The sequence below is a fragment of the Serinus canaria genome, chromosome 1A, assembly GCF_022539315.1.
Source record: "Serinus canaria isolate serCan28SL12 chromosome 1A, serCan2020, whole genome shotgun sequence".
Taxonomy (NCBI): domain Eukaryota; kingdom Metazoa; phylum Chordata; class Aves; order Passeriformes; family Fringillidae; genus Serinus; species Serinus canaria.
Genome location: NC_066314.1, coordinates 49,407,481 through 49,430,558, shown reverse-complemented (window position 1 = coordinate 49,430,558; position 23,078 = coordinate 49,407,481). Strand labels below are relative to the sequence as shown.

The 23,078-nt window shown below is 52.2% G+C and overlaps 2 protein-coding genes across 2 annotated transcripts; both read right to left on the bottom strand.

Moving 5' to 3' along the window:
- Window positions 1-10,799: 10,799 nt before the first annotated feature.
- KCNJ4 (potassium inwardly rectifying channel subfamily J member 4) lies at window positions 10,800-12,250 on the bottom strand. The gene has a single exon (XM_050986964.1). The coding sequence runs from the start codon at window positions 12,233-12,235 to the stop codon at window positions 10,961-10,963; it is 1,275 nt and encodes a 424-aa protein (XP_050842921.1). The 5' UTR covers window positions 12,236-12,250; the 3' UTR covers window positions 10,800-10,960.
- Window positions 12,251-13,559: 1,309 nt separating this feature from the next.
- LOC103813260 (potassium inwardly rectifying channel subfamily J member 4) lies at window positions 13,560-17,575 on the bottom strand. The gene is given in 4 exon segments (XM_050969914.1): window positions 13,560-13,656; window positions 16,265-16,452; window positions 16,454-16,745; window positions 16,956-17,575. Coding segments are annotated over 4 exon segments (1,197 nt in total).
- Between the last annotated feature and the right edge of the window lie 5,503 nt (window positions 17,576-23,078).

Genomic DNA, 23,078 nt, shown 5'->3' with positions numbered 1-23,078 from the left:
TAATTAAGTGCATTTATTGCTTTTTTCCATATAGCCTTGCTTTTTTTATCCTGGTGCTATTCCCAGCCTCTGTCAGTTTGCAACTGGCTCTCTTTATTACACCCCCGCTGGCTTGTTTTGGTGAAAAAAAAAAAAAAAGGTGGAGCTAATGGGGAAAAGAAACTAACAAACAGGAATATTTAGGTGCACTCTCAGAGCTGTGTCAGGCCAGGGCAGATGTATCAGAAAACCACAAAACAGGGCCAAGGTTCCTTGGGAGGAGCTGGACTCAGGGCTGAATCAGCAGGATCTTACTTGAAGATGTGTAACCTCATCCTGCTCTCCTGCATGTTGGGTGCTCTCTGGGCACCAAGGCAGCTGAGTGCCTACAGGGTGGTGGGAGAACCTGGCCCAGCAGTCTGGGCAATATGAAGGGCCACAGGGAAGGCACCATGTCTGCCTGGACAACCCAATCACCTTATTTGATAAAAAGACTGGTCTTATGGGTCAGGAGAGAGTAGTAGAAATAATTTATTTCCAATTCAGACGGGCTTTCAACACCGTCTCCCAGTGTTCTGATATCCAAGTAAAGGTGGTGATGTCTCAATAGGTGGACAAGCAGATGGACACAAAAAATATTTGTCTAGTCAGGCACAGGAAGCAGTTAATTGTTAATGGATTGTACTCTGCCTAGAGGCTGGTTCCAAGTGGGATGCCTCAGGGGGCTGTCCTGGGACCTCTCCTGTTTAACATGGTTATTGATGACCTGGAGAAAGTGATGGGGTGCACTTCAGGAGACACTTAGTTGGAGGGGAAACAAGTCAACATGCCTGAGGGGACGCCAGAGGGCCATGGGCAGGCTGGAGGGATGGGCCTGCAGGAAGTCTGGGAGTTCAGCAAGGGCAAATGCACAGCCTTGAACCTGGCAAGGAAGAGGCTCTGGCAACAATGTGGGCTGGGGACCTGATAGATTCACAACAGCTGTGTGGGAAAGGACTTGTGAGTCTTGGTAAAATACAGAGCCAAGCTCTTCACAGTGGTGCTTGGTGGGAGGATGAGAGACAAGGAACACAAGTTTAAAGAAGAGAGGTCCAGCTTGAATACAAAGAAGACCTTTCTGTCCTCAAAGGCAGTCAAGTGTGGGAAAAAGTTGCCCAGAGAGGCTGTACAGTCTCCATCCTAGTAGTTTATAAGATCAAATAAAACTCCAAGCAACCTTATTTGACCTCTTTTCTGACCCTGCTTTGAGCAGGAAGTCAGACTAGAGCTGTCCTGGGGTCTCTTTGAAACCAAATTATCCTTCAGTGCTCTGATGCCCAGGGCCCCATTTGTGTGTAGCATGTGTCTGGCGAGTGCCAGGTGTGTCTGTGCTACACACACGTGTGTCCATGGCTGCTGCAAGCCTGAATCCCATGGGAAGGATGCGGCTCAAGGGAGACAAGGTATCCCACAGATGGGATGGACAGTGGGTGAGGAGCACAGCAATGCCTGTGACAACTGTGGCAGTTTTGTGCACCTCAAGGAGCTCGCTGAGCATCACAGGAGCAAGGTGAGCTGGCAAGGAGCCGGTAGTGTCCCTGAGGTGGGACTCTGTGTGTGTGTGTGTATGTGTGTGTGTGTGTGCCAGGGGAGCAAGCACGTAGCCGCAGTGGTGAGATGCGTGTGCAGCACACGCAGCAGGCGCTGCGGGCAGCAGGCAGCGGTGTCTGCGTGGGCTCGCTGTTCACAGCAGCACAAACCGGCCGTGCTTAGAAAGCCTCCCGTGTATGAGCGTCTCCCCGGCGGGCTCCGGGGCTGCGGGGACGGGACAGGACGAAGGCGGTTATGAAAGCAGCTGGCCCAGTCAGATTAATTCACGTACTGCTGTGGGAGGGACAGGAGCGATACACAATGCACTGCAAGGCGGGAGGGCAGGGAGAATAGCTTAAAATGCGTCTTCCCGACATGCCCTGGTGGATTAGTTCAGCATCTCAGCCCAGCTCCTCTTTAATTCTTATGCAAGGGGTTTCTCTGGAAGGGACAGTCTGTCCTCGGCAGCTGAACACCAGGCACGGGACACAGATCAACAAAAGGCCATCTCACCACCCGTCCCACACAGCGAAGGACGAGAGGCAGCTGGGACTCATTCCCTATGGGGACTGAGGTTGTGTGTTTTTATTTCTGCCTCAGATCGTGCTGTTGTTCATCAGGGACTGCAAGACTTGCTCATTTGTGCCTCCCATGGGCTTCTATTCACTTCCAGAAGGTGATGATTAGTACCTGTAAGCCTGCATGTAGGCTATTTTTGGGGAAGCTCTTAGGCCCAACAGCTCCCAGTTCCTACATCTGGATGTCTTGAGGCCAGGGATGTTTGAGATGGGAATATGCACAGCACCTGGTCTGTCAGAACTACTGCTTGGAATTGCAGGCACTGGTACAAAGGTGATGGGTGTTGTGTGTGTACCTAGGGAAGTGCAATGTCCTGGCAACAACTTTGCTGCAGCTGTGGACGCAGGATAGGCAGAGACAGTCCAGGAACTGCTCCTGGTTCATTTACCACTTGAAATGTCCTTCTTTAGCTGTACAGGGAGGTGGCAGGTTAAACCCACAGTGGAAGGTTAAACCTGTCCTTTGGCCACTGACTGCTTCATGATCTTGGGAAAGTCACTTTGCCTTGCTGTCAGCTGCCTCTGTCCCCCTGTGCTTGCTTTCTCTGAGAACAGAAGCCATCCCTTTCTTGTGACTGCAGCAACAAGTAAAATGGAGCCATGGAGGACATGAGGACTCTGGAGGCTTCTCCATGGGGCAAATCATCAAATATTTACAAGGAGTCAGAAAATCCCACGCTTTTCACAAAGGGCTCTTACATTCTAGCAGTTGACAACGCATTTTGAGCTCATGAGACCATCTGACTGCTGCAGGAGAGCTGTCTCAAACAGAGCAGCAGGGAACATGGAGCTCCATCTGGCCAGTGCAGCTCTACCAACACACCTTGTTCCTCCTCTGCAGCACCCCCAGCCAGCTGCTCTCACCCTGATTTGCTTTTTCTACTGACCTCACACTTCTCTGTACCACTGGCACCCACTGGCACTCACTGCTGGCTCCTTGGACACTCCAGGTCACCCTGTTATTTATCCCTGCCACCCTGCAGCCAGTCACCCCATGCCTGCAGCTCTCTGCTCCAGAGCTGGTTTACACTGCAGCTCTTCCCTGCTATTCCTACAGCCTCACACAACACTGGAGGGGTCATATAAGTTTCTCTATTCAAGGCAGCCTCATTGCTAGTGAGCACAACACTGTATCCCAGAAAACAAAAGGCACATGGTGTAACCCAGCAGCCTGGAGCTAAATGATGGCTCCACTCTGCTTACATTTAGTCAGATCATTCTGTGTGGTACCAAGTGTTCTGCTATAGGTCTGCATTGCCTGTCATGTGCTCACACCCACTCTCCTACTGATTCATTGTCTTATCCCTGAGAGAAGCGTGTGGAGACTGCAGGTCATGTTATAAACACATTCACGTCTTCTCTGGAGTTCCTGCATCAGCTTCTTCATCTCTTCAGCACCCCAGAAGTGGTGTGCAAGCCTGTGCCAGGCCCCTGGTAGACACACAGGGGTGAGCACCTAATCACCTGTCAGAAGCAATTTCAAGCTCCTTATTCTCTTGCTCATACACAGCTTCTGTAACAAGGCTGTGTGCTCCACAGGCCCTCAGCTGACTCTGTCAGTGACTGTACCACTGGGACATTCAAACAACTCTATCAATGCACTAAAGCCAGGGACCCAAATATTGCCCAGTCCCAGGTTTCAAGATTTGCTATTTCAAATCTGGGGCCAGCACCAAAATAATCTGGCTAATTTCAGAGACCAAAAAAACTTTTAAAGCTCAAATATCTTGTGTCACTCAGACTATTTCAGGATAGTGTTTGTGTCCATCCTGAGTTTCTTCCCAGACATCAGGGCAGTGGAGTCACATTGCTCCACTTTACCTCTTCCCAGGCTGACCTGACATGGACAGTGAGTCACTTGGGGTCCACATGCCCAGGCTGCCCAGGAAGCAGAGGCATTACCCCATTAAATGCTCCCCTCTGGAGGGGCCATGGTGAAAGGTAAGCATTATACTGGCAGCCCATTGACTGCTTTGCTGGTGTTGCTTTCCTTGGGACCTGGAAGAAGCCCAAGGCCAGAGTCTCCTTACAGTTTGCAAGCCAGGCTGTCATTATCTATTGTCCCAAGGGGATTCAAAATGATTGTTGCCTGAAGAGCTCTCAGGCATTGCAAGCCCTCTTCCTGACAGCCCTCGTGCTGACAAGGACATGTCTTCCATGCAGCTTCACTGCCCCTGTCCCACCATCAGAGCATGCTGCCCTCCTGCCTGTGGCATGGGAGAGGCAGGCTTGACATGTCCCATCAAGGGACTGATTAACAGGGAGAAAAGGGAGCAAATGTTGTACATTGAGCACATGCAACCAGGCAGAGCTGAGAAACAACTGAAGGACAAGCGGACAGCAAGGCAGCAACCAGAAGGACCTGACTCTGAGCAAAGGTCATCTCTGCCTAACTTCCCAGAGCTGGCATGGCTTTGCAGATTCGTCCCCAACAAGAAATCAAAGTGGTAGCACATATCTGAACTGTTTTCAGAGTCAGTGTCCACTCTGTGAAAGCCATGGCCTGGCTGTCAGGAGGGCTGACATTTATTGCAGCACTGGGGATGGGTGCTGGCTCTCTCAGAGCCTGCTTTCACTCCAGATCAAACATTTCCTCCCCCAGACCCCACCTGTGCTCCATGGCACTGCCTGGAGAGTCTGCCTCAGTCCCAGCCCAGCCCCATAGTGTCCCAACAGCACTGGGGCCAGAAGCAGCACTGGGTGAGCCTGGGGAGTCAGAAGCTGTAAGGATGCTGGGATCTGTCGGGATGGGCACAAGTCTTATGGGGAGCATCTGAGGGAGTCAGGGTTGCTTAGCCTGGAGAAAAGGAGGCTCTGGAGTGACCTTTTCACTCTCCACAGCTACCTGAAAAGAAGTTGTAGCAAGGAGAGTTGGCCTTTTCTCCCAAATAATAAGCGATAGGACAAGAGGAAATGGCATCAAGCTGCTCCAGGGAAGGTTTAGTTTGGATATTAGGAAATTTTTTCCACTGAAAGTGCTGTCAACCACTGGAGCAGGCTTTTCAGGGAAGTGGAGAGGTCACCGCCCCCCGAAGTGTTTAGAAGATGTGTAGATATGGCGCGCAGGGACGCGGTTCAGTAGTGGACGTGGTAGTGCTGGGTTAAGGGCTGCACTCGGTGACCTCAGAGGTCTTCTCCAGCCCAAGAGATTCTGTGATTCGGTGAGGCCGGGACCCGCGGGGCTGCCAGCCTTGCTTTCATCTCTAGATGGTGCTCTGAGGCCGGCAATAGCCGGGCTTTCCTCGCCTCGCCGCGCCGCTCGGCCTCCCTGCGTCGTCCTGCCGGCGGGAGCGACCGGGGCTGCCAAGGGCGGGATCCCCACCTTGCGGAGCATGGCAGGAGGAGAATCCCGTGCAGCCCTTCCGAGAGCCGCTGCCATCTCAGCTCCTGCCGGTGTGACATCCCCGGCCGGCCGCGGGGTCCCGTGCCGCAGGCAGCTGCGAGCGCAGACTGCCTCTCCTGCCTCCCATCCCTCTGCTGTGCCCCTCTGTCCGCCCCAGCGAGGCTGCCCAGCTGCCCGACACCACCCCACGTTTTCAGCATCCCAGCACGCTGCATTCCCTCCTCTCTCCCTCCTGCCCATGCAGCAGCAGCCCATCCCAGCTTTGCGGATTTAGCGCAAGGCCAGGCCCTGCGGGCTTTTCCAATAGTGATGCTCCATTAGGGCCCAGCTCTGCTCTTACCACGGGCAATGCCAAAGTCCCATTGACTTCGCGGGGGCAAGCCCTTAATGGCCTGTGAAGATAATACTTTTTTCCTTTATTTTTTATTTTCTTTTTTTTCTTCCTTTTTTTTTTTTTTTTTTTTTTGTGACATTCAAAACTGTGGCCTCTTAGTATTGCTGGTCCAAAAGCTGCAAGAGGCCCTCCTGCAAAAGCAAAGAAGAGCTGCTAAAGCTCAAAGAAGACAGAGGAGGCATTCTTGTGGAGGTCATGAACCTGTGCACAGCTGCTCTGGCAGTGCCATGTGCCCTATCCAGTCCTGGGCAAAACTTGGACAAAACCAAGCTGTTTGAAACCTAACATGTTTGTTCAGAAGCACAGGCATTTCCAGCACCATTTCCTAATCATGGAAATCCAGACCTATTTTCTCCTCAATTGAGATTATTGTTGTGTTTCTTAAAAATATTTTTAGTTGCAGTGTGTATCAAAATGTTTTGCTGAGCAAATTTTGTGTGAGTTGAAAGGTGCCAAAGATGATTTCTTTTCAAAAGGGTTGTCCAAAAGTGTCACCAAAAATAAAACATGAACAAGTTTCTCAAGTGTCATTTCAAACAACAACATTCATTTGAGAACTGGCAAGAGTGACAAGAGCGTGGTTAGTCGTCATGGGGTAGAGGATCTGAACCAGTGCCTGGATCTTATTCATAGGAAAAAAGTCCTTCCTCTCCCCATTATCTTTCTGTTATTTGAGTAGCTTTCAATAATGAGCCAAGTAAGATGTTCAGAAGTAAGACAGGAAAGAAATACAGATTGTGGTTGAATGAACAAAGAAGCAGTGTCTTCCTCCTGAAAAGCAAGCTGCCAGTCCCTCGTGATTAGAGGCAGGTCTTAGGGAAGTAGTCCCTCCATCATATCCTGGAAGAGGGAAGGACCCCCCAGGAACATCATGCCCTCTCATGCATTAAAGGAATCTTCTCTGGGGAGCACAGTGCAAGGAGGTATCACCTACCTGATGCTCCACACACAGTGTGCAAAAGGTAAAATACCTGATGTGTTTACAGTTATGAAACACATAATGGCCTGGACAGCTGATTTGCAGAATCCTTAAAAATGTCAAGCTTTCTGTGTAGCAATCAGCTTTCCAGGATGGATTCTCCTGGTGGCTTTTCACAGGCTGCATAAAAGAGTTCCCAGCACATGGCCAGAGAGGCACTTGTTAAGACACTTGCTACTGTGGCATTTTTGTGAATGTTCTTGGGTGTTTATGGGATGAAGTTGTGGTGTAGGATGGACTATGCCCCACATGTGGCATGCACATGTAGGTGTCTGCAGTGTGTACTTGGGCACGAGTCCTCTGGGAATCCAGTGAGAAGGTGCAGAAGCACCTGTGCAGAAGGATGCCCTGCTGCTGTGTACCAGCAAACCCTGTGGGCACATGTGTAGCTTGCAGGAACTGACTCTGCAGTGGCTGCATCATGTTGGAGGGGCTGTGTGTGGCACCAGCAGCACAGCTGCACGAGGAGTGTCTGATAGGCAGAAACTTGCTCACCACCTCTTTTCCTGCACTGGCTGTTCCTCTCCTTCCCTCTGCCCCCTCCCCTCAACCCACTTCTCTCTCCCCTCTCTAATGATCTGACAGCACTGAAAGCTTTCTTGCAATTTTATTATGAACAGCAGGGGTTTAGCTGGGTATTCTTCAATGCCTCACTGTCTTCTCCACCATGATGCCAAACATAACATGAGCACATCCAGCAGGTTCAGACATATGGAGGGGGCTGGAGCTAGTATGGCTGAATGACGTTTGTTCCCTCAGATTGATTGCAATCTTGTCCTATTTTTCTCACAAGAGGACCCCAGGTAAAGGGAGGGGTGGCAGTGCTGACCTGTGTGCTGCCCCAACCACTCCAGCTGTGCATGCCCATGGTCCTGGTGCACCACTCCTGCCTGGCATCTCTGCACACTCTCTCCTTGGTGATTGGTGGGTCTCCCAAGAGCCAAGGGGACGCTTCACCCCCACCAAGCACTGCCACCCACCTCCAAAGGATGCTGTACATCAGAGAGGGGGTGCCCAGCCATGAGGGTTCCCCCTCTTCTGGAGGCCACCACCCCAGCCTGTGTCCTGAATGCCCGCGTCCTCGCACGCAAAGTCCTTCTCTCTCGGTCCATTAGTTTGTTTCCATGGCCAGTGGCAGCCACACGACTCTGAAAGCTGTATTAAAAGCCAGGTCAATACCAGCCCCTGCTTATTCCCCCAGGGGAAAATAAGTAAATAATGAAAGGAGGGGGTGACTTCATTTCCTAAACCAGCAAATTCTTGAATTTAGTGCTGAGAGAGGCACCCCAGTTCCCAAGTGGGTAGCATTGGAGCTCTGAGAAGAGGCAGCTCTGCCTCAGCACCAGCACAATCAGGAGGGATGGGGGCCACTCAAAATCCAGTGAGTCTATCCTTTCAGTGAAGGCTTTGAGGCAAACTGCTCTGGCAGATGGGCTCTGGAGCTGAGGATCAGTACAGCAGCAAGGTAGAGGCTGAGGAGCTTAATGCCTTCTTTGCCTCAGTCTTTCACAGTGAGACCAGTGCCCTGGTCTCACTGTGAAAGGGTACTCAGTGCCCTGAGTTGGAAGACAGGGACAGGGAACACAACTAAGCCCCATAATGCAGGAGGGAATGCTCAGTGACCTCCTACACCACTTAGACACTCCCAAGTCTGCGGGGCTGGATGGGATCCACCCAAGGGCACTGAGAAAACTGGCAGAAGAGCTTGCCAAGTCACTTTCCATCATTTAGCAACAGTCCTGGCTAGCCAGAGAAGTCCCAGGTGACTGGAGGTTAGCCAGCGTGATATCCACCTACAAAAAGGGCTGGAAGGAGGATCTGAGAACTACAGGCCCATCAATCTAACCTCAGTGCCAGGAAAGGTCATGGAACATTACACCTTGCCATCATACAGAACAAGTGGCAGAACTTGGGAATCAGGCCCAGACAGCTTGGGTTTGGGAAGTCAGGTCCTGCTTGACCAGCCTGATCTCCTATGACAAAAGGACCTGCTTAGTGGATGAGGGCAAGGCTGTGGATGATGTCTACCTGTACTTCAAAAGCCTTTGACACTGTCTCCCAAAGCATTTGTCCCGGAGAAATTGGCTGCCTGGGGAAATGGAATGGGAGCACCATTCATTGGGTAGAAAACCGGCTCCATGGCTGGGCCCAGAGGGTGTTGGGGAATGGAATTATTCTGGGAATGGAATTATTCCAGTGAATGGAGCACACCCAGGCAGGACAGCTGTTCCCCCACAAAACCTACATCCTAAGATGAGAAATGACCATGTCTGGGCCTAGACACATCTTGTGAGTCTACTTGTGCTCTTTCTCAAATGCACTTCCATACAACCTCACTTTCTCTTCCTCTTTTCCCCTTCCTTCTTCACCATCTGCCCACTGTGTCTGCTTCTTCCTCTCAGTCCTGCTATTTCTTTCCTTGCCCTTCTGCTTCTTCCCCTCTTCCTTTTGCTCCTTGAACCAATTCCAAGTTGATACTGAGATGCTTTTTTCTGCCTTGTAGATCAGGGATTAGGTGGGACATAGCTTCTTCAGTTATTCCCCACCACAGCACAGCTACTGGGTACCCAGAGCGGCTTACTGAGCTCCCTGTTTTCTGTCCTCATATCATCTGCAGTTTTGAAGGGGTGATTCTGCTGCTCCTGAAGGAAAATGCTCATCACGTTTTCACCTCTTTTGTGAAATGACAACAAAGTGATATTACAGGTCTAGCTTTGGTTGATGTCCTCCCTCATTGTCCCTTCACTTGCCTCTAGCACAAAGAGGCGCTTTGGGTTTTTTCATGGGGTTTTTGAATCTAGAGCAATGCCTTGCACATCTCTGCCTCTTCATATCTATATCTCTTCACATCTATAACTCTTCCTTGGGGAAAACTCTCACCATCTCCAAAGCAAACAGTATTTCTTGGCCCATCCTACTGGTAATTTTAATGCAGATTATCCCCTCCATACACACATTTGTAAGACCTTTTCCCTGAGCAAATTCTCTGAGCCTTTTTTTATAGGTCTTTACCAGAGAGGCCCAGAAAAAGAGAACCCTCGTGGTGGAGCTTCCAGGGTCCAATGCCATACAAATAGCAAACACCAGCCCTAATTACCCTCATCACTCTCTATACCAGGCTACAGCCTTGGAGTCTGTCCTTTGCTTCCAAACCTCCCCTTGGGATATTAGACTTTATTAAAAATAAATAGTTACAAATTCTGTTTTACAGCTGATGGCATCAGGTAGAAGAATGGAGGAGGCAATAGGAGCAAGTGGAGGGTCTGCTGTCCAGTCAGGTCACCTGTCTGTCATCCCGACTGTGCTGGACCAGGGAGCAGTCTGAGTGTGGTAAGCACAGGGCCCTGCCTCCTCTGCCAGTATCTCAGGAGAGGAGCAGGACATGTTTTTCAAGAGGACTGGGAGAACTGGATCTGAGTCCATGGAGCCGAGCTGCTTCTGGAGGTGACAGACACCAAAAGCCAAGGAGAGTGCAGAGCAGCCTATGTAGAATGTCCTTGTCTCCTAGCTTGGCATTTGCTGTGGAAGAATATCAATTTCAGTTCTCCTTCTCTTTTATATACAGAATCATGTGCAACAAGCAAGAAACATGCAAGTTAACTCCTCCCTTGAGATCCTTCCCCACTCCCTCCAAGAGTCCCAAACTTTCCCTTCTATCCTCATCTGGTCAGTGCTTAGGTGTGGCTCCTCTCCCGGTGATGGCGATGACCCTTGACAGCCATGGGCCCTACCCACAGTGAGAGGTGACAGAAAGTCTGCTGCTGCCTCAGCAGCACAAACACTTGCTGTGAGTCCCAGTCTGTCCACTGAAGGCAGGGACTCCTGTCACCTCTCCAGAGACAAGAAACCAGGCCTGCTGCCCTCCTGTCTCTGGGCAGGAAAGGGGTTCTAGCCCAAGCTACATACCCAGGGAGAGCAGTGTATCCTCACTCCTCTCCCAGGCATTACGACCTCATGAGAAAGGGAGTATGTCTGAGCAGCTCCAGGCCTTGGTGTATTTGAGGGTTGAGAGGCAATCATGGGAGGCATTATTTGGTGGTGAAGGGACTTATCCAGTGTATGGGTATGGAACAGAGGAGACTGTGGGCAATGGGTGCGGAACGGGGAGGCTGGAGGAGTTAGATGGCTGACTCCCTGCGGTATGAGATTGTATCTAGAGGCAGAGTTGCCTGGAGCCGCTCCAGGTCCAGGTGGCTTCCAAAATCCATCATCTGGATGATACCTCCCTCCTCCTTGGTGTTGCCCCCTAACACTACACCCACTTCATCATCATCTTCATCTTCATCTTGACTGACAAGTGCCAGCTCATTCTCATAGCAGAAGGCACTGGGAGGTGGTGGAGAAGGTAGGATGGTCATCTTGCTTTCTTGAAGCTCCCGAGCTGAGCAGCAAGGTGTGCCAGCTACCTCGTATGTCTTGTGAAAGCGCGAGTAATCCACTTTGTAGTGGTTCTTCTCCTCAAACACAACTGGTTCAAAGCGATGACCCCAAAGGATTTCACTAGCAAGGTAAGAGCTTCGTGCTTGTGTAGTCATGGCTGTGGCTTCCACCATCCCCTCCAGAATAACCACAATCTCAAAATTCTCCGTCTCCAGCTCTTCCTTGCCAATTCCATAGAGGGGGCTCTCCTCATCAATCTCATGAACGATAATGATGGGTGAGACCAAAAATATACGATCTAGACCCACATCGTAGCCCACATTTAGGTCCCGCTGGTCCAGGGGGAGGTATTCCCCTTCCTCCGTCATGTAGGGCTTGATGAGCTGGGCTCGGACATGGGCCTCCACGATGTGACTCCTCCTCAGGTTGCCCACCCTCCACATGAGACACAGTTTGCCATCCCGCACGGAGATGACGGCATGATGGCTGAAGAGGAGGGTCTGGGCCCGCTTCTTGGGCCTTGCCATCTTGGCCATGATGGTGCCAATCATGAAGGAGTCAATCACGCAGCCCACGATGGACTGCACCACAACTGCCATGATAGCCAGCGGGCACTCCTCAGTCACGCAGCGGAAGCCGTACCCGATGGTTGTCTGTGTCTCCACTGAGAAAAGAAAAGCCCCCAGGAAGCTGTTCACGTGCATGATGCAGGGCTTCAGGAGAGAGGGACTACCTGCCACTGCCGGTGCATTGAGGTCGCCATGGAAGAAGGCGATGCACCAGAACAGGAAGCCGAAGAAGAGCCAGGAGACCAGGAAGGCGGCGGAGAAGATCATCAGCATGTATCGCCAGCGCGTGTCCACACAGGTGGTGAAGATGTCGGCCATGTAGCGCTGAGATTTGTTGCTCAGATTGGCAAAGTAAACGTTACACTGGCCGTTCTTCTTCACAAAACGGTTGCGGTGCTTCCGCCGGGGAGCATGGCCCTTCCCGTTCCGGCTGTGCCCGTTCATGCTGCCCAGCGTAGAGACCTTGTGTCCATCCTCTTCAGTGGAGACGATGCTGTACCTGGGAACAGAAGAAACAGGCACTTCCATCAGGAATACGTGAAGGGTAACAGCAACCACCGAGACAGCCAGGGCAGGAGGCGTGGGTGGGTCACAGGGGAGCAGTACCACCCTGTTGGATCTCACAACAACACATGTCAGTGATTATTGCACCGTGGTCCCAACCTGACCAAGCTGGTGGACACCAGCTGCAATGTTCGCTGGGTGTTGCTGCCTGGAGGTTGCATCTAGCAAAGTCCTGACAGGACAGCAAAGCAGCAGCATCTTGTAGCTCTGTGGTACCTTCCAGCCTTTATGGTGAGGAGGGATACAAGGCTTTGAAACCTGACAGCAGCTGGGACAGCCAGGAAGCCTGGGAGCAAGCACCCACAGTCTGACCACGTTTTGGCCCGCATATAATACAAGGCTGGGAGTTTCTATTTTCTCCTTTGCTCTGCTCACTGATTCCATGGTGTGTGGTGACAATGTTTATACACTTCCTGCCTCAGGACAATTCTGTTGCCACAGCAACGTGTGTGTCTTCCAGCATCCCTTATCCAAAGCCAAAGGTGTAATTTGGAAATCAACAGCCAAAGCACTGGCAGTCTCCTTGGCAGAAGCTGCACACACACTTTCTGGGAGACCTTTCCCCCTCTGGCTCCCCTCCCTCACGGTCGGCTCTGACACTGCCCCTCATGTGATCCCGTGACTTGCAGATACTCCTGAAAGATGTGATGGTAGATGGTGCTCTGACCACGGAGGAAACCAAGAGAGTGCACCGAAGCACAAAGGCAGCTCTGCCCTCATGCCTGACCAGCTGCAGCCTCACAGGACCCTGGAAGTCTCTCCCTCCCACCCTGTGGTGTTGACATGTCAGCAGAATGGGCCTCCACCTCACAGCAAGGACAGCACTAGAGTTGTGATTCCGGGAACATGTGGCTTCTGCAGTGCTGCTGGAATCTGTAATTTCTGGACCAGCACCATGCAGTGCTTTGCTGCTCCTCCACAGTATTCCTCCAAGCGCTACCCCTACATATGGCGTGTTTTGGGTTGGAGGAGGAGAGAGGAGTCATTCCTTGGAACAGAAAAGCTGCTGACAGGTAATTTGAGAAGAATATATCAAAAGGCAATCTGAATTTAGGGTCTGAGGGCCATATGAGGAGGACTGGGTCACTCGGGGAGGCAGCAGGTCTTGAGAGGAGGGTTACTCACCGATTGACTCGGACACTGCCCATGGCTCGCTCGGTCATCAGGTGTCAGGGGGCCGCGGGAGCTGCCAGGGCGTGGGAGCTCATGCAGCAGCACTCACGTGGGACTGGGCAGCTCCAGGTTTCACCTCTGGCGAGCTGGGACCAGTGCTGCCATTGCGATTGCTCCTGGGCACGCACCTGGCAGAGAAGGACAAAGCAAAACCTGGTCAGATCAGATCCCCCCTGGCAGCAGCCATCGGAGTGGCAGTCACAGGGCTCCCAGCCTTTGGCTCAGGGTGATTTGGGAGGTGTCCTTGGGATACCTGCTGCAGCCTGCCTCAGGCAGGTGAGGAGCTGATGGGTGCAGACTGGGTGCATGGTGTGCAGGTGAGGAGCTGATGGGTGCAGACTGGGTGCATGGTGTGCAGGTGAGGAGCTGATGGGTGCAGACTGGGTGCATGGTGTGCAGGTGAGGAGCTGATGGGTGCAGACTGGGTGCATGGCGTGCAGGTGAGGAGCTGATGGGTGCAGACTGGGTGCATGGTGTGCAGGTGAGGAGCTGATGGGTGCAGACTGGGTGCATGGCGTGCAGACCCCGCGCTCCCCAGCAGAGGAGCAGGGCTGGCCGGTCACCGCTCTCCAGACCAAGGGCACAGCGGCTGAGCCGCTCACAGGGCCCTTGCCCTGATTATATTAATATCAGAGCTTACACCGGAGAGAGAGCTCAGCCATACTAAATACCTCTCACACAAGGACTAACAAAGCACAGGAATGCACAGCAGCCCTCAGGGATCCCCATCAGCACAGCCTAACCCTGAGGGTTTTTTTTTTTCCAGGGTGTGCAGAACACCCTATTTCAAATAAAAGAAGGAAAGCAATGGGTAGAGACCAAAAGACCTGATGGAAAAGAAGGGCTTAGGGGTAGCCAAAGAGAAGCCAGTTAGAGGAAACAAACCTTGTGACATTCCCTGTGTACAGCATCCAAGGAGCAGCTCAGCAGCAGGGTCCTGGGAGGATGTCCAGCAGATGTCCCAACACAGTCCTCCCAGAACGGAAGGATGGAGAAGCCAAAGACTCAAGAGCCAACCTATTCCACCTGCCCAGAGCTGCTGGGAAGGGAAATGCACTGAGGGGGTAATGACTCACAGATTAGGAAGGGCTTTGTACACCCATGCTAATCCTGCACTGTAGCCTTTGGATTACAGCAGCCAGTGCGAGTGTGGATGCAGACAGAACCAGCTAATCTATTTCCTCCCAGTCTCAGCAACGAACAGCCACTGGTTTCCAGATATGGAAAAAAATACAAGGATTTTGGGATCAAATGTAAGGCTTAGAGAAGCTTGCAAGTGGTTGTACACGGACAGGAGAGAGGAACAGCTAATGATGTTGCCTAGGATGGAAAAGCTGGTGAGAACCATCCTTGTCCCATCATCAGTGCCCCACAATGGGGCTGCACGTGGCCAGAGGTGCCCACCAGCTTTCCCCAGTTAGGACCAGACACTGGAAAGCAGCAAGAAGGGAGCTCCAGACATCACCTCTGATGGGATGAAGACTACTCAGTTACTGAGGCAGTTAAAGCTCTGCAGCAATGCAAACATGGGTGTTCAGACCATGGGTATTATGAGACCAAGAGAAGAAAACAACCTTGTAATCCACAACTCACCATACAGATACAAAAGTGAGCAGCTGCCCAAAACTCCCCATCAGAAAAAAGCACTTTGACACTGAATTCTGCCAGCTCCCACCACCTCACTGCCCTACAACATCCAAGTCTTCATGAAGCTGGTTTGGCCAGGAATCTTTGCTGTGCAGATGGGTAAACCTATAGCAGACCCAGGGGCTGGTAACCTAAGTTAATCAGAAATTTGATGTGGTGAAAAGAGGTCACTTCATACCCACAGATGGTCCTGCTGGGATAAAGCTGACCACAGCCTTTGCATGTTGAGTTCAGACTGCAGGGTCCCACATGACTTTGGGAGGTGGCAAAGGTGGGCAGTTTAGGTACAGCCTTCTGTGCCAGCCCCAGCCAGGAGAGGAAAGACATCCTCTTCAACTGGCATCATTCTCAGCCAGCCTGGATATGCCAAGCTCATCCTTATCCTGCACTGACCCCAATAACACAGGGAAGGCCCTGTCACAGCTCACACATATGAGTAATTCACAATTTCCTGAAAGTTTCTACAACTAACAACTCTCTTTCTTCAGCTGCAGAAACAGGTGGACCATTTCTAGAAATTTTGGATTTCTGGCCCAGGCAGCAGCCAGCTCCAAAAGAAAGGGAGGAGGACCTAAGGTGTTTTGTGAAACTGTGTGCAGCAGCACCCAGATCTCTGCTCCTCACCTTTCCCCCCTTGCAAAAAAGGGGCAAAGGAAGAAGATGAAATACAAGGGCTTTGTTCATCTCCAGTTCAGGCTGGTACAGCTATGGGATGGGATGAGAGCACTGTGTAAGAGCACTGCATCCTCTGGTGCTGTGCTTCTTCCTGGCTCCCACGTGGAAGCTCATATCAGCCGGAGCTGTGGCAGAGCCTCTTCCAGAGTGCACCATGGCTGGACCGTGCAGCTCAGAGCCTGGGCAGTCTTTGCTGCTGGCTCCACAGTGCCCAAACAGAGTGTCAGCAGCTAAAGTCACATCACTACCTGCAACTGGTACCTAATCCCAAGAAAAGTATTTCCACAGAGGATGAAGGCTACCAGTCTGAGCACACACATTTGAAAGTGGGAAAGTAAATGCTTTTATTTGCACTAAATGGTTACAAGTGGGAGAACGATGGCCTCGGACCATGCAGGGATCCATGGAACTCACACAGAACTGCACTCATAGATCTTTCTCTGCTTAAAATTTGAGAATTTTTCTGGTGGATTCAAGGACCTCAGTAACAATGGGCAGCATTTCTGAGGGAGAAACTGCCTGAGGGAGGCATCTTTGCCCATTTGGAGCTCGTGGAGGTTTTGCCTGGTGAAGTCTAAGTTGTGCTTCACTGCTTCCAGCCCAATCTGTTCTCAGGTTTTCATTCTCCAGCTTGCATCTCTCCAGCTGTCCTTGGAGAATAAAGATCTTCTGCTTCAGCCTCTCCATGTTTGTTTCAGCATTCAGAGCCCGCTGGGTCATTATCTGAACATGACACTCAGTCTCCTGGACTAAGGACTGGAGCTCTTGGACTTCCCTCTCTCGCTCAGCCTGGCTGGTCTTCAGCTGATCCTGCAGGCTTGCCACCATGCACACCTGTCTCTTCAAGTTGTTCTGGAAGGTCTGAAACATTCTCCTGACCATGGCATTGTCCTTCCTGAGTGCAGCATTCTCACCCCCAAGCCTGTCATACTGTTCCCTGAGCATGTCATATTCCTCCCTGAGCACGACATCCTCCCCCATGAACACAGCCCTGTCCTTCCTGAGCTCTTTGAACGTCTGCCTGAGTGCAAAATTCTCAGCCGCGAGCACGATGTTTGTATTCCTGACCATCTCGTTCTCTGATCTGAGCATGCTGTTCTCCTGCCACAGCAAGTCGTAGGCTGGCTGCAGCGACAGGGACTCTCTGTCCTCGCCGTCCTCCTCGCGCAGCACGTGGGGCTGCACTCCCGTGGTGCTCTCTGGGTGTCCCACATAGTGTTCACTGGCATGGCCCTGTGTGGCAGCGACCTCTGTCCCCAAGTGCTGGCCTGAGCTGTGCTGGAAAGAGTCATGGAAGCCACTTGGTGCTGTACCAGCCTTTTGGGGGGCAGGCAACCTCTGATGCTCAGGAAGGTGGTAGTTCAGGCTGGGCTGCTCATCTCCATCCAAGCTGTCAGACATTCCCATGTCTTTGTAAAATGGTTCCTGAAACTCTTGATCTCCCTCCTCAAGCTCCAGCGCATGCTTGGCCAACCCCACCTGTTTATCTTTTACCATGTAAGAATCCCCAAGAGTAGGGAAACATGTGGGTTCTCCCAGATCCGCTGTCTTATTTTCATCTGTGCTGTGGCTGCTCTTGCACAAGGGTGAAGGAATGTCAGAATGGCAGTTCCCTGATACTTCACTGTCATCATCACCACCATCATTGTCATCATCACCTTGCAAGCCTTGAGATTCTGGGTAGACCATCATCATTAGCCCAAAGATGCGAAATGGCTGCGGCATTTTTCAGGATGCTCTCAGCTGCAGTAAGCAGGAGAATCCAAATTGTGTTCCTGGAGCGCAGGCCATGCAGGCTGTTGACACTGACAAGCAGTGTGCCACCTTCTGCAGCTTCAGCAATGCTTGTTGTGGCCACCAAAATCCCTCTGTTCAGAACACCAGGATGTTCATGAGGAGAGGAGAGCCACAAACCTCTGTATCTTGGCTCTGGGGACACCTGGAACCACCAACATTCCAAGGTCTGTGATGTCATCAAGTTCCATGTGTGCTGAGTTGTCAGAAGCAGGGGAGGGGGAGGAAGCAATCAACTGCTGTCCTGATTCTGTCTAGGACTGCGTTAATTTTCTTCATAGTAGCCAGCACAGTGTTGGATTTAGTGTGAGAATAATGCTGATAACACGGACTTGTCAGAGCTCTTGTTAAGTAATGGCTTACTCCAAGACAAGGACTTTTCTGTTGCTCATGTTCTGCTACTGAGGAGCTGCACAGGGAGGGAGCATAGCCAGAACAGCTGGATCAAACTAGCCAAAGGGATATTCCATACCACAGAACATCATGCCCAGAATATAACTGGGGGATTTAACTGTAAGGGGCTGATGAATGCCTGGGGACGTGTGGGGCATCAGTTGCTGGGTGATGAGTAATGGGGTTGTGCATCACTTGTTTCTCTTGGGTCCTGTTATTGTCTCTCTCTGTGCTTATTATTACCATTACTGTTATTACTATTGTTGATAATAATAATATTAATATCAATAACATATTTATTATTGTTATATTTTGTTTCAATTATTAAATTGTTCTTATTTCAACCCACAAAGCTTACCTTTTCTTTTCAATTCCCCTTCCCACTGTGGCTGGGGGCAGTGAGAGGGAGAGAGGGGCTGAGTGGTAGTTAAGTTACCTGCTGGGGTTAAACCACAACAGCTGCAAAAGGTGTTTTTGGCAGCATGAGGATAAGCTGTCCTCCTGGTGTAGAGCTGACCCCAGAGCCACCAGAGACCTCCAGCGTAAAGGAGGGACAGGGACAGTCCAGCCCGGGAAGGCAGCGTGACTCAGAGGGGACAGCCCTGTCCCGCAGGGTACTGAGACATCTCCACCAGCAAGGCCAAGCCACTGGCACTTGGTTAGGGCTCACCCTGGTCAGGGGCAGGAGACATCACCAGCACTTTGGCCACAGGCATAGCTCTAAGCTGAGCGGCCAGTGGAGGGTCCACGCTGTGGTGCTGCCAATCTGATTCATCCCTGCTGCCAGCTGGCACAGGGAAGTGTTAGTAATACCCAGTGCCACAAACTCAGAGCGGCACGAGCCAGGAGACGAACAAAAATAAACACGTTTCCCACTTCCACCCCAACACACCCCCACAGCGCGTGTGCTGCCATGGGAAGGACAGACAGGCAGGCAAGAAACGCCTGGGCTGGGGACTGCTGCCACTTTGGGTCACTGTCCCTTCTCAGTAGCTGGTGGGTCAGGGCCACCACTCATATCCCTGCTGGCAAAATCAATGCCACCAACTTGGCAAGGCCTGGGGGGCTTACCGGGAGCCCAAACCCTATGCAAACGTAGTTCAAATGTCTGTGAAAAGGTCCCATTGCAACTTGGAAACACGAATGGAATGAAAGGGGAAGGCTCAAAAGTGTCTCCAGCAGAAGGAGATTATATTCATATCCTGAACAGGCAGCTGCCTGTCACATGGACAAGGGGGAGGAAAGCCTGGCTGAGGACAGAGACACGAATCCAGAGCATGCCTGAGGGCATTTCTTGGAGCTTGCTCTGCCTCCCGAGACCCACATGTGAAGGAGGAAGCTGCAGAGTCAGTGGCAACTGCTATGGAGTAGTATGAAACCAAGCTGGAGGGTGGAGCAAGGAGAGATGCTAAGCTGGAGGCTGCAGTCTGGACAGAAACCTCTCTCCCTCCTGTCCTGGGTGTACATGAACACCCCTGAGTTATGGCCTGCAGAAGCCCCCCAGCATTTTTGAAAGCTGCTGCAGCTAGTAGATGTCATAGCCACTGCCTTGCAGCATTGAAACAGCCAGCCAGATGGGTCTCCAGGGGCCAGCAGCAGCCTCCAGCCCCAAAGCATGTGCTACCATTCCCTCTTTCCCAACCCCTCCTGTGTCTTAGATTAAGCCATGCCAGGGACACCACCACAGTGCTGCAGTCATCTCCTCCTTCCCGTGTGACACTGTGCTCCAGCAGCACAAGCCATCACACCAGCCCACGCTGCCACCCCAGTTCTGCTCTGGCCCTGAGCAGGCACGTGGGGCTGCACTGCTGCTGTCCCTTTCCAAGGGATCTGCCGGATAATGAGGTCAATGTGCTTGGTGCCGGGGCAATGCCTCCATTGCTCCATCCCCTGTATACAGTGCAGTGCCTCACATGTCCCAGTCTTTCTCCAGCCCTGCCAGAGTAGATCATATATTGTCAATCCTTCCTTAAATTTGCAATGGAAGAGTCTCATGAAACAGAACAGAAAAGTCCACGCGAAAGCACTCCCCCACTTCTCTTTTTATAACAACCATATCTGGTGCTCTGGGACATACACTGTGAGCGACAACGATGGAAAAATCCCAGGGTATTTTTACACTCTTAGTCTTTGCTTTATCTGGAGTTGTCTGGCAAATGCTTCTCTCCTGTCTGTGGTCAATACCGCAGCCGCTGGTTGCGCTACGCTTTGTGCCTTTGTCCCTGCTGCCGGCTGGCCCGGGAGCAGCATCCACAGCCCAGCCTGCCAGCTCGGCACGGTGACAGCACGGCAGACGAACTTCTCGCCTCTTGCGGAGTCAGGGCGGAAACACCCGCAGCTGAGGAGGGACCTCTCTGCCTTTTTGCAGAGCCTTGCAGACCCTCAGGGTTCAGTGTGTCCTCTCCATCCTCTTTGTGACTCCATCTCTTCTCCTATTCCTCACGAATATTCCCGGGGTTCATGCTGGGGCCCACGGGGCAGCTCTGTGCCGTGGGGGGCTGTCCTGCCACAAGAGCCAGCGGCCGAGCTCTCGCTGCTCCGTGCCGGCAGGGCAGGCTGCCAGGCGCTGTATGGGCACACGCGAAGGCACAGTCACCGTGCAGGAGAGTTTCACCATATTAAAAAGGCAACTGACATATGGAAGGTGAGGGGAGGAAGCTGTAATCAACTCTATACCATTTTTATATACACACTTCTGCCTTTTCGTTCAATAATTATAAATAGATCAGGTGCCAACAGTCCCCATCTGCCCCTCAAGGCATGATCCGCTGACCAGTTTCCCTCTGCAAAAGAGGATTTTATTCATGTGCCTCTGCCCGGTTTATATTTTGGAGTGGAGTGAGAAGGGGGGGATATTTTTTCCCCTTGTGAAGCTCTGGAGCCTAAGGATGGGTAATATGAAAACAAAACAAAATGATTTGAAGTTAAACCATCTCAGTGTGTGACTCAGAGCTATTCATAGCTCCCTGAAGCCAGCTGCAGCAACGGAGCCAGAAGGATTCTGCCCGTATTATTATTCCAATTACCATCTGAATTAAAAGTTTGAGCAGTGATCAGCCCACATGCTGATGGGAGGGGGAGAGAAGAAAGAGAAGAGAGAAGGAGAGAAAGAGTGAGAGGGAGAAAAAACAGATAAAAATGGGAACCACACAAAGGTCCCCAGGATGACAAAGTCAGGAAGAGGCAGAGAAAGGTGACAGCATCACCTCCCGCCCGCTCCCACACCGCCCTAGCGATCCCTGCTGCGGCTGCACCGTCCAGACAATGGCGCTGCGAGCACAGCTGTCTACTCCCCAGGATCTCAGACTAGGTGGGGGATACCCCAGGGTGGGGTTGGTGGGACTGGCACCAGCATTCACCCACTCCTTTCTGGCCAAAATGGGGCTGGGGGTACACGACACAGGGGCTGGGGGCTGGACTGAGCATGATTGTAAGAAGAGGATGCTGCTGGAGTGGCAGCTGGGGAGAAGCCCCTGCTTCTTCTTCCTGAGTGAGGAAGGTGGGTGTTATTCTCTGTAGCTGGCATCACAGGAGAAATTAAATGCTCAGAAGGGCCCTGGCCTTCCCGGGGTAGTGTTCTTGGCCAAAAAGGAACCGAGCTTTTGTAGCAGCCAGGGTGCAGGCTGCATCCCACCTGCTCCCGAGGAAACACAGGGGCTGACATACCCCCAGCACCCTGCTGCCAAAACTGGACCCCAAAGGGTTGGTGCAAAACCTGCAAGAGCTGAAAAACTGAAGGCTCTGGGGTGTCCCTGAGGTCCTCACATCCCAGGCAGATGCAGTGCACTCAGGTCACCTCCTCCAGCTTCCCAGCACAAGTGCACAGTGCAAAGGGTGTCTTCACTAATCTCCACATCCCTGGAACTCCCTTCACTGGGTGTCCTGCCCTGTGGGAGCCCTGATGTAAGGCCATTCCCAGCAGCATCCCTTCAGCATCACTTCAGCACAAAGTGCCTGGCCATGTGGGATGTCTTGATGGCTTTTGGCTACTCAGGGGACAAGGATAATTATTGGTGTGCAGGAAAAGGGGAGTAAGAGTGGCTTACATCATCTGCCTGCCTGCTGCAGTTGTGGTCTTGACAGGGCAGGGAGGGACTGCCAGTGACTCTGCCAAACACTCAGCAAGGCAGGTGCCTGCAAACAGTTTATGAATGATGATAACAACAGTGGCAACAGCAAGCAACAACCAGGGCAAAGCCTGCTCTGCACCGAGCCCCCGATCGAGAGAGGCTGCAGCCGCTTCTCTGCACCCAGCTGCTGCATGACACCTGAGTTCCCAGCCTGGCCTGGCTGCTAAGCACTAACCCATCAGTTACAGAAAAAAAAAAAATCTCCCTTCACCCCCCTTGTCTCTAGGCTAACAGGGAGCTGAGCAGAGCCACGAGCCTCCTGAAAGGGCCCCAGCTGCTCCCCTTTCAGCCATGCCTGCTAGGCATCAGAAACGGAGCACAGGGAGCATCCCAGGTAAGCTGCAAAACAGCATTCCTGCAGAGAGGGGTTCAAGTATTTCACTACAGGTTTGCTGACTTGTACTGCTGAGGCTCGATCCGTCAGGTTTAACAAGCACATCTGGAAGATGTCAAGCCTAAGTGCTGACCAACTCACGCGGTACGGAGTACACTGCCCGCTCCTTCCCCTAACCCCCAGCTCTCCGACAGGGAGGGGCTGCCATCGCGGCAGGGTCGGGCCGGGGGAGAGCAGTGCGGCGCGGGACACGGCAGCTGCATCTGCACGCTGCCAGGACGGCCATATCCCCCCCGCCATCACTACGGGTGGCTGTCACACCCCTGCTCCTCCGAGCTGCGACAGCCGCTCCCGCCGGGATCCTGCCTGCTCACCTGCCTGTCGCCTGCTGGCGCTCGGTGCTGCCCGCAACTTCTGCCTGCTCACCTCCGCCCAGACACGAGGCTGTTTCTTGGTGCTGGGAACAACGGGAACAGGAGAGGAGAGGAGTTCTGGGGCTGCTGTGTCTGGTCCCGTGGCAGGCACCGCCTCTTCATAATGCCATCGAGCTTTTCGGAGGGGCGAAGCGCCTGCCTGC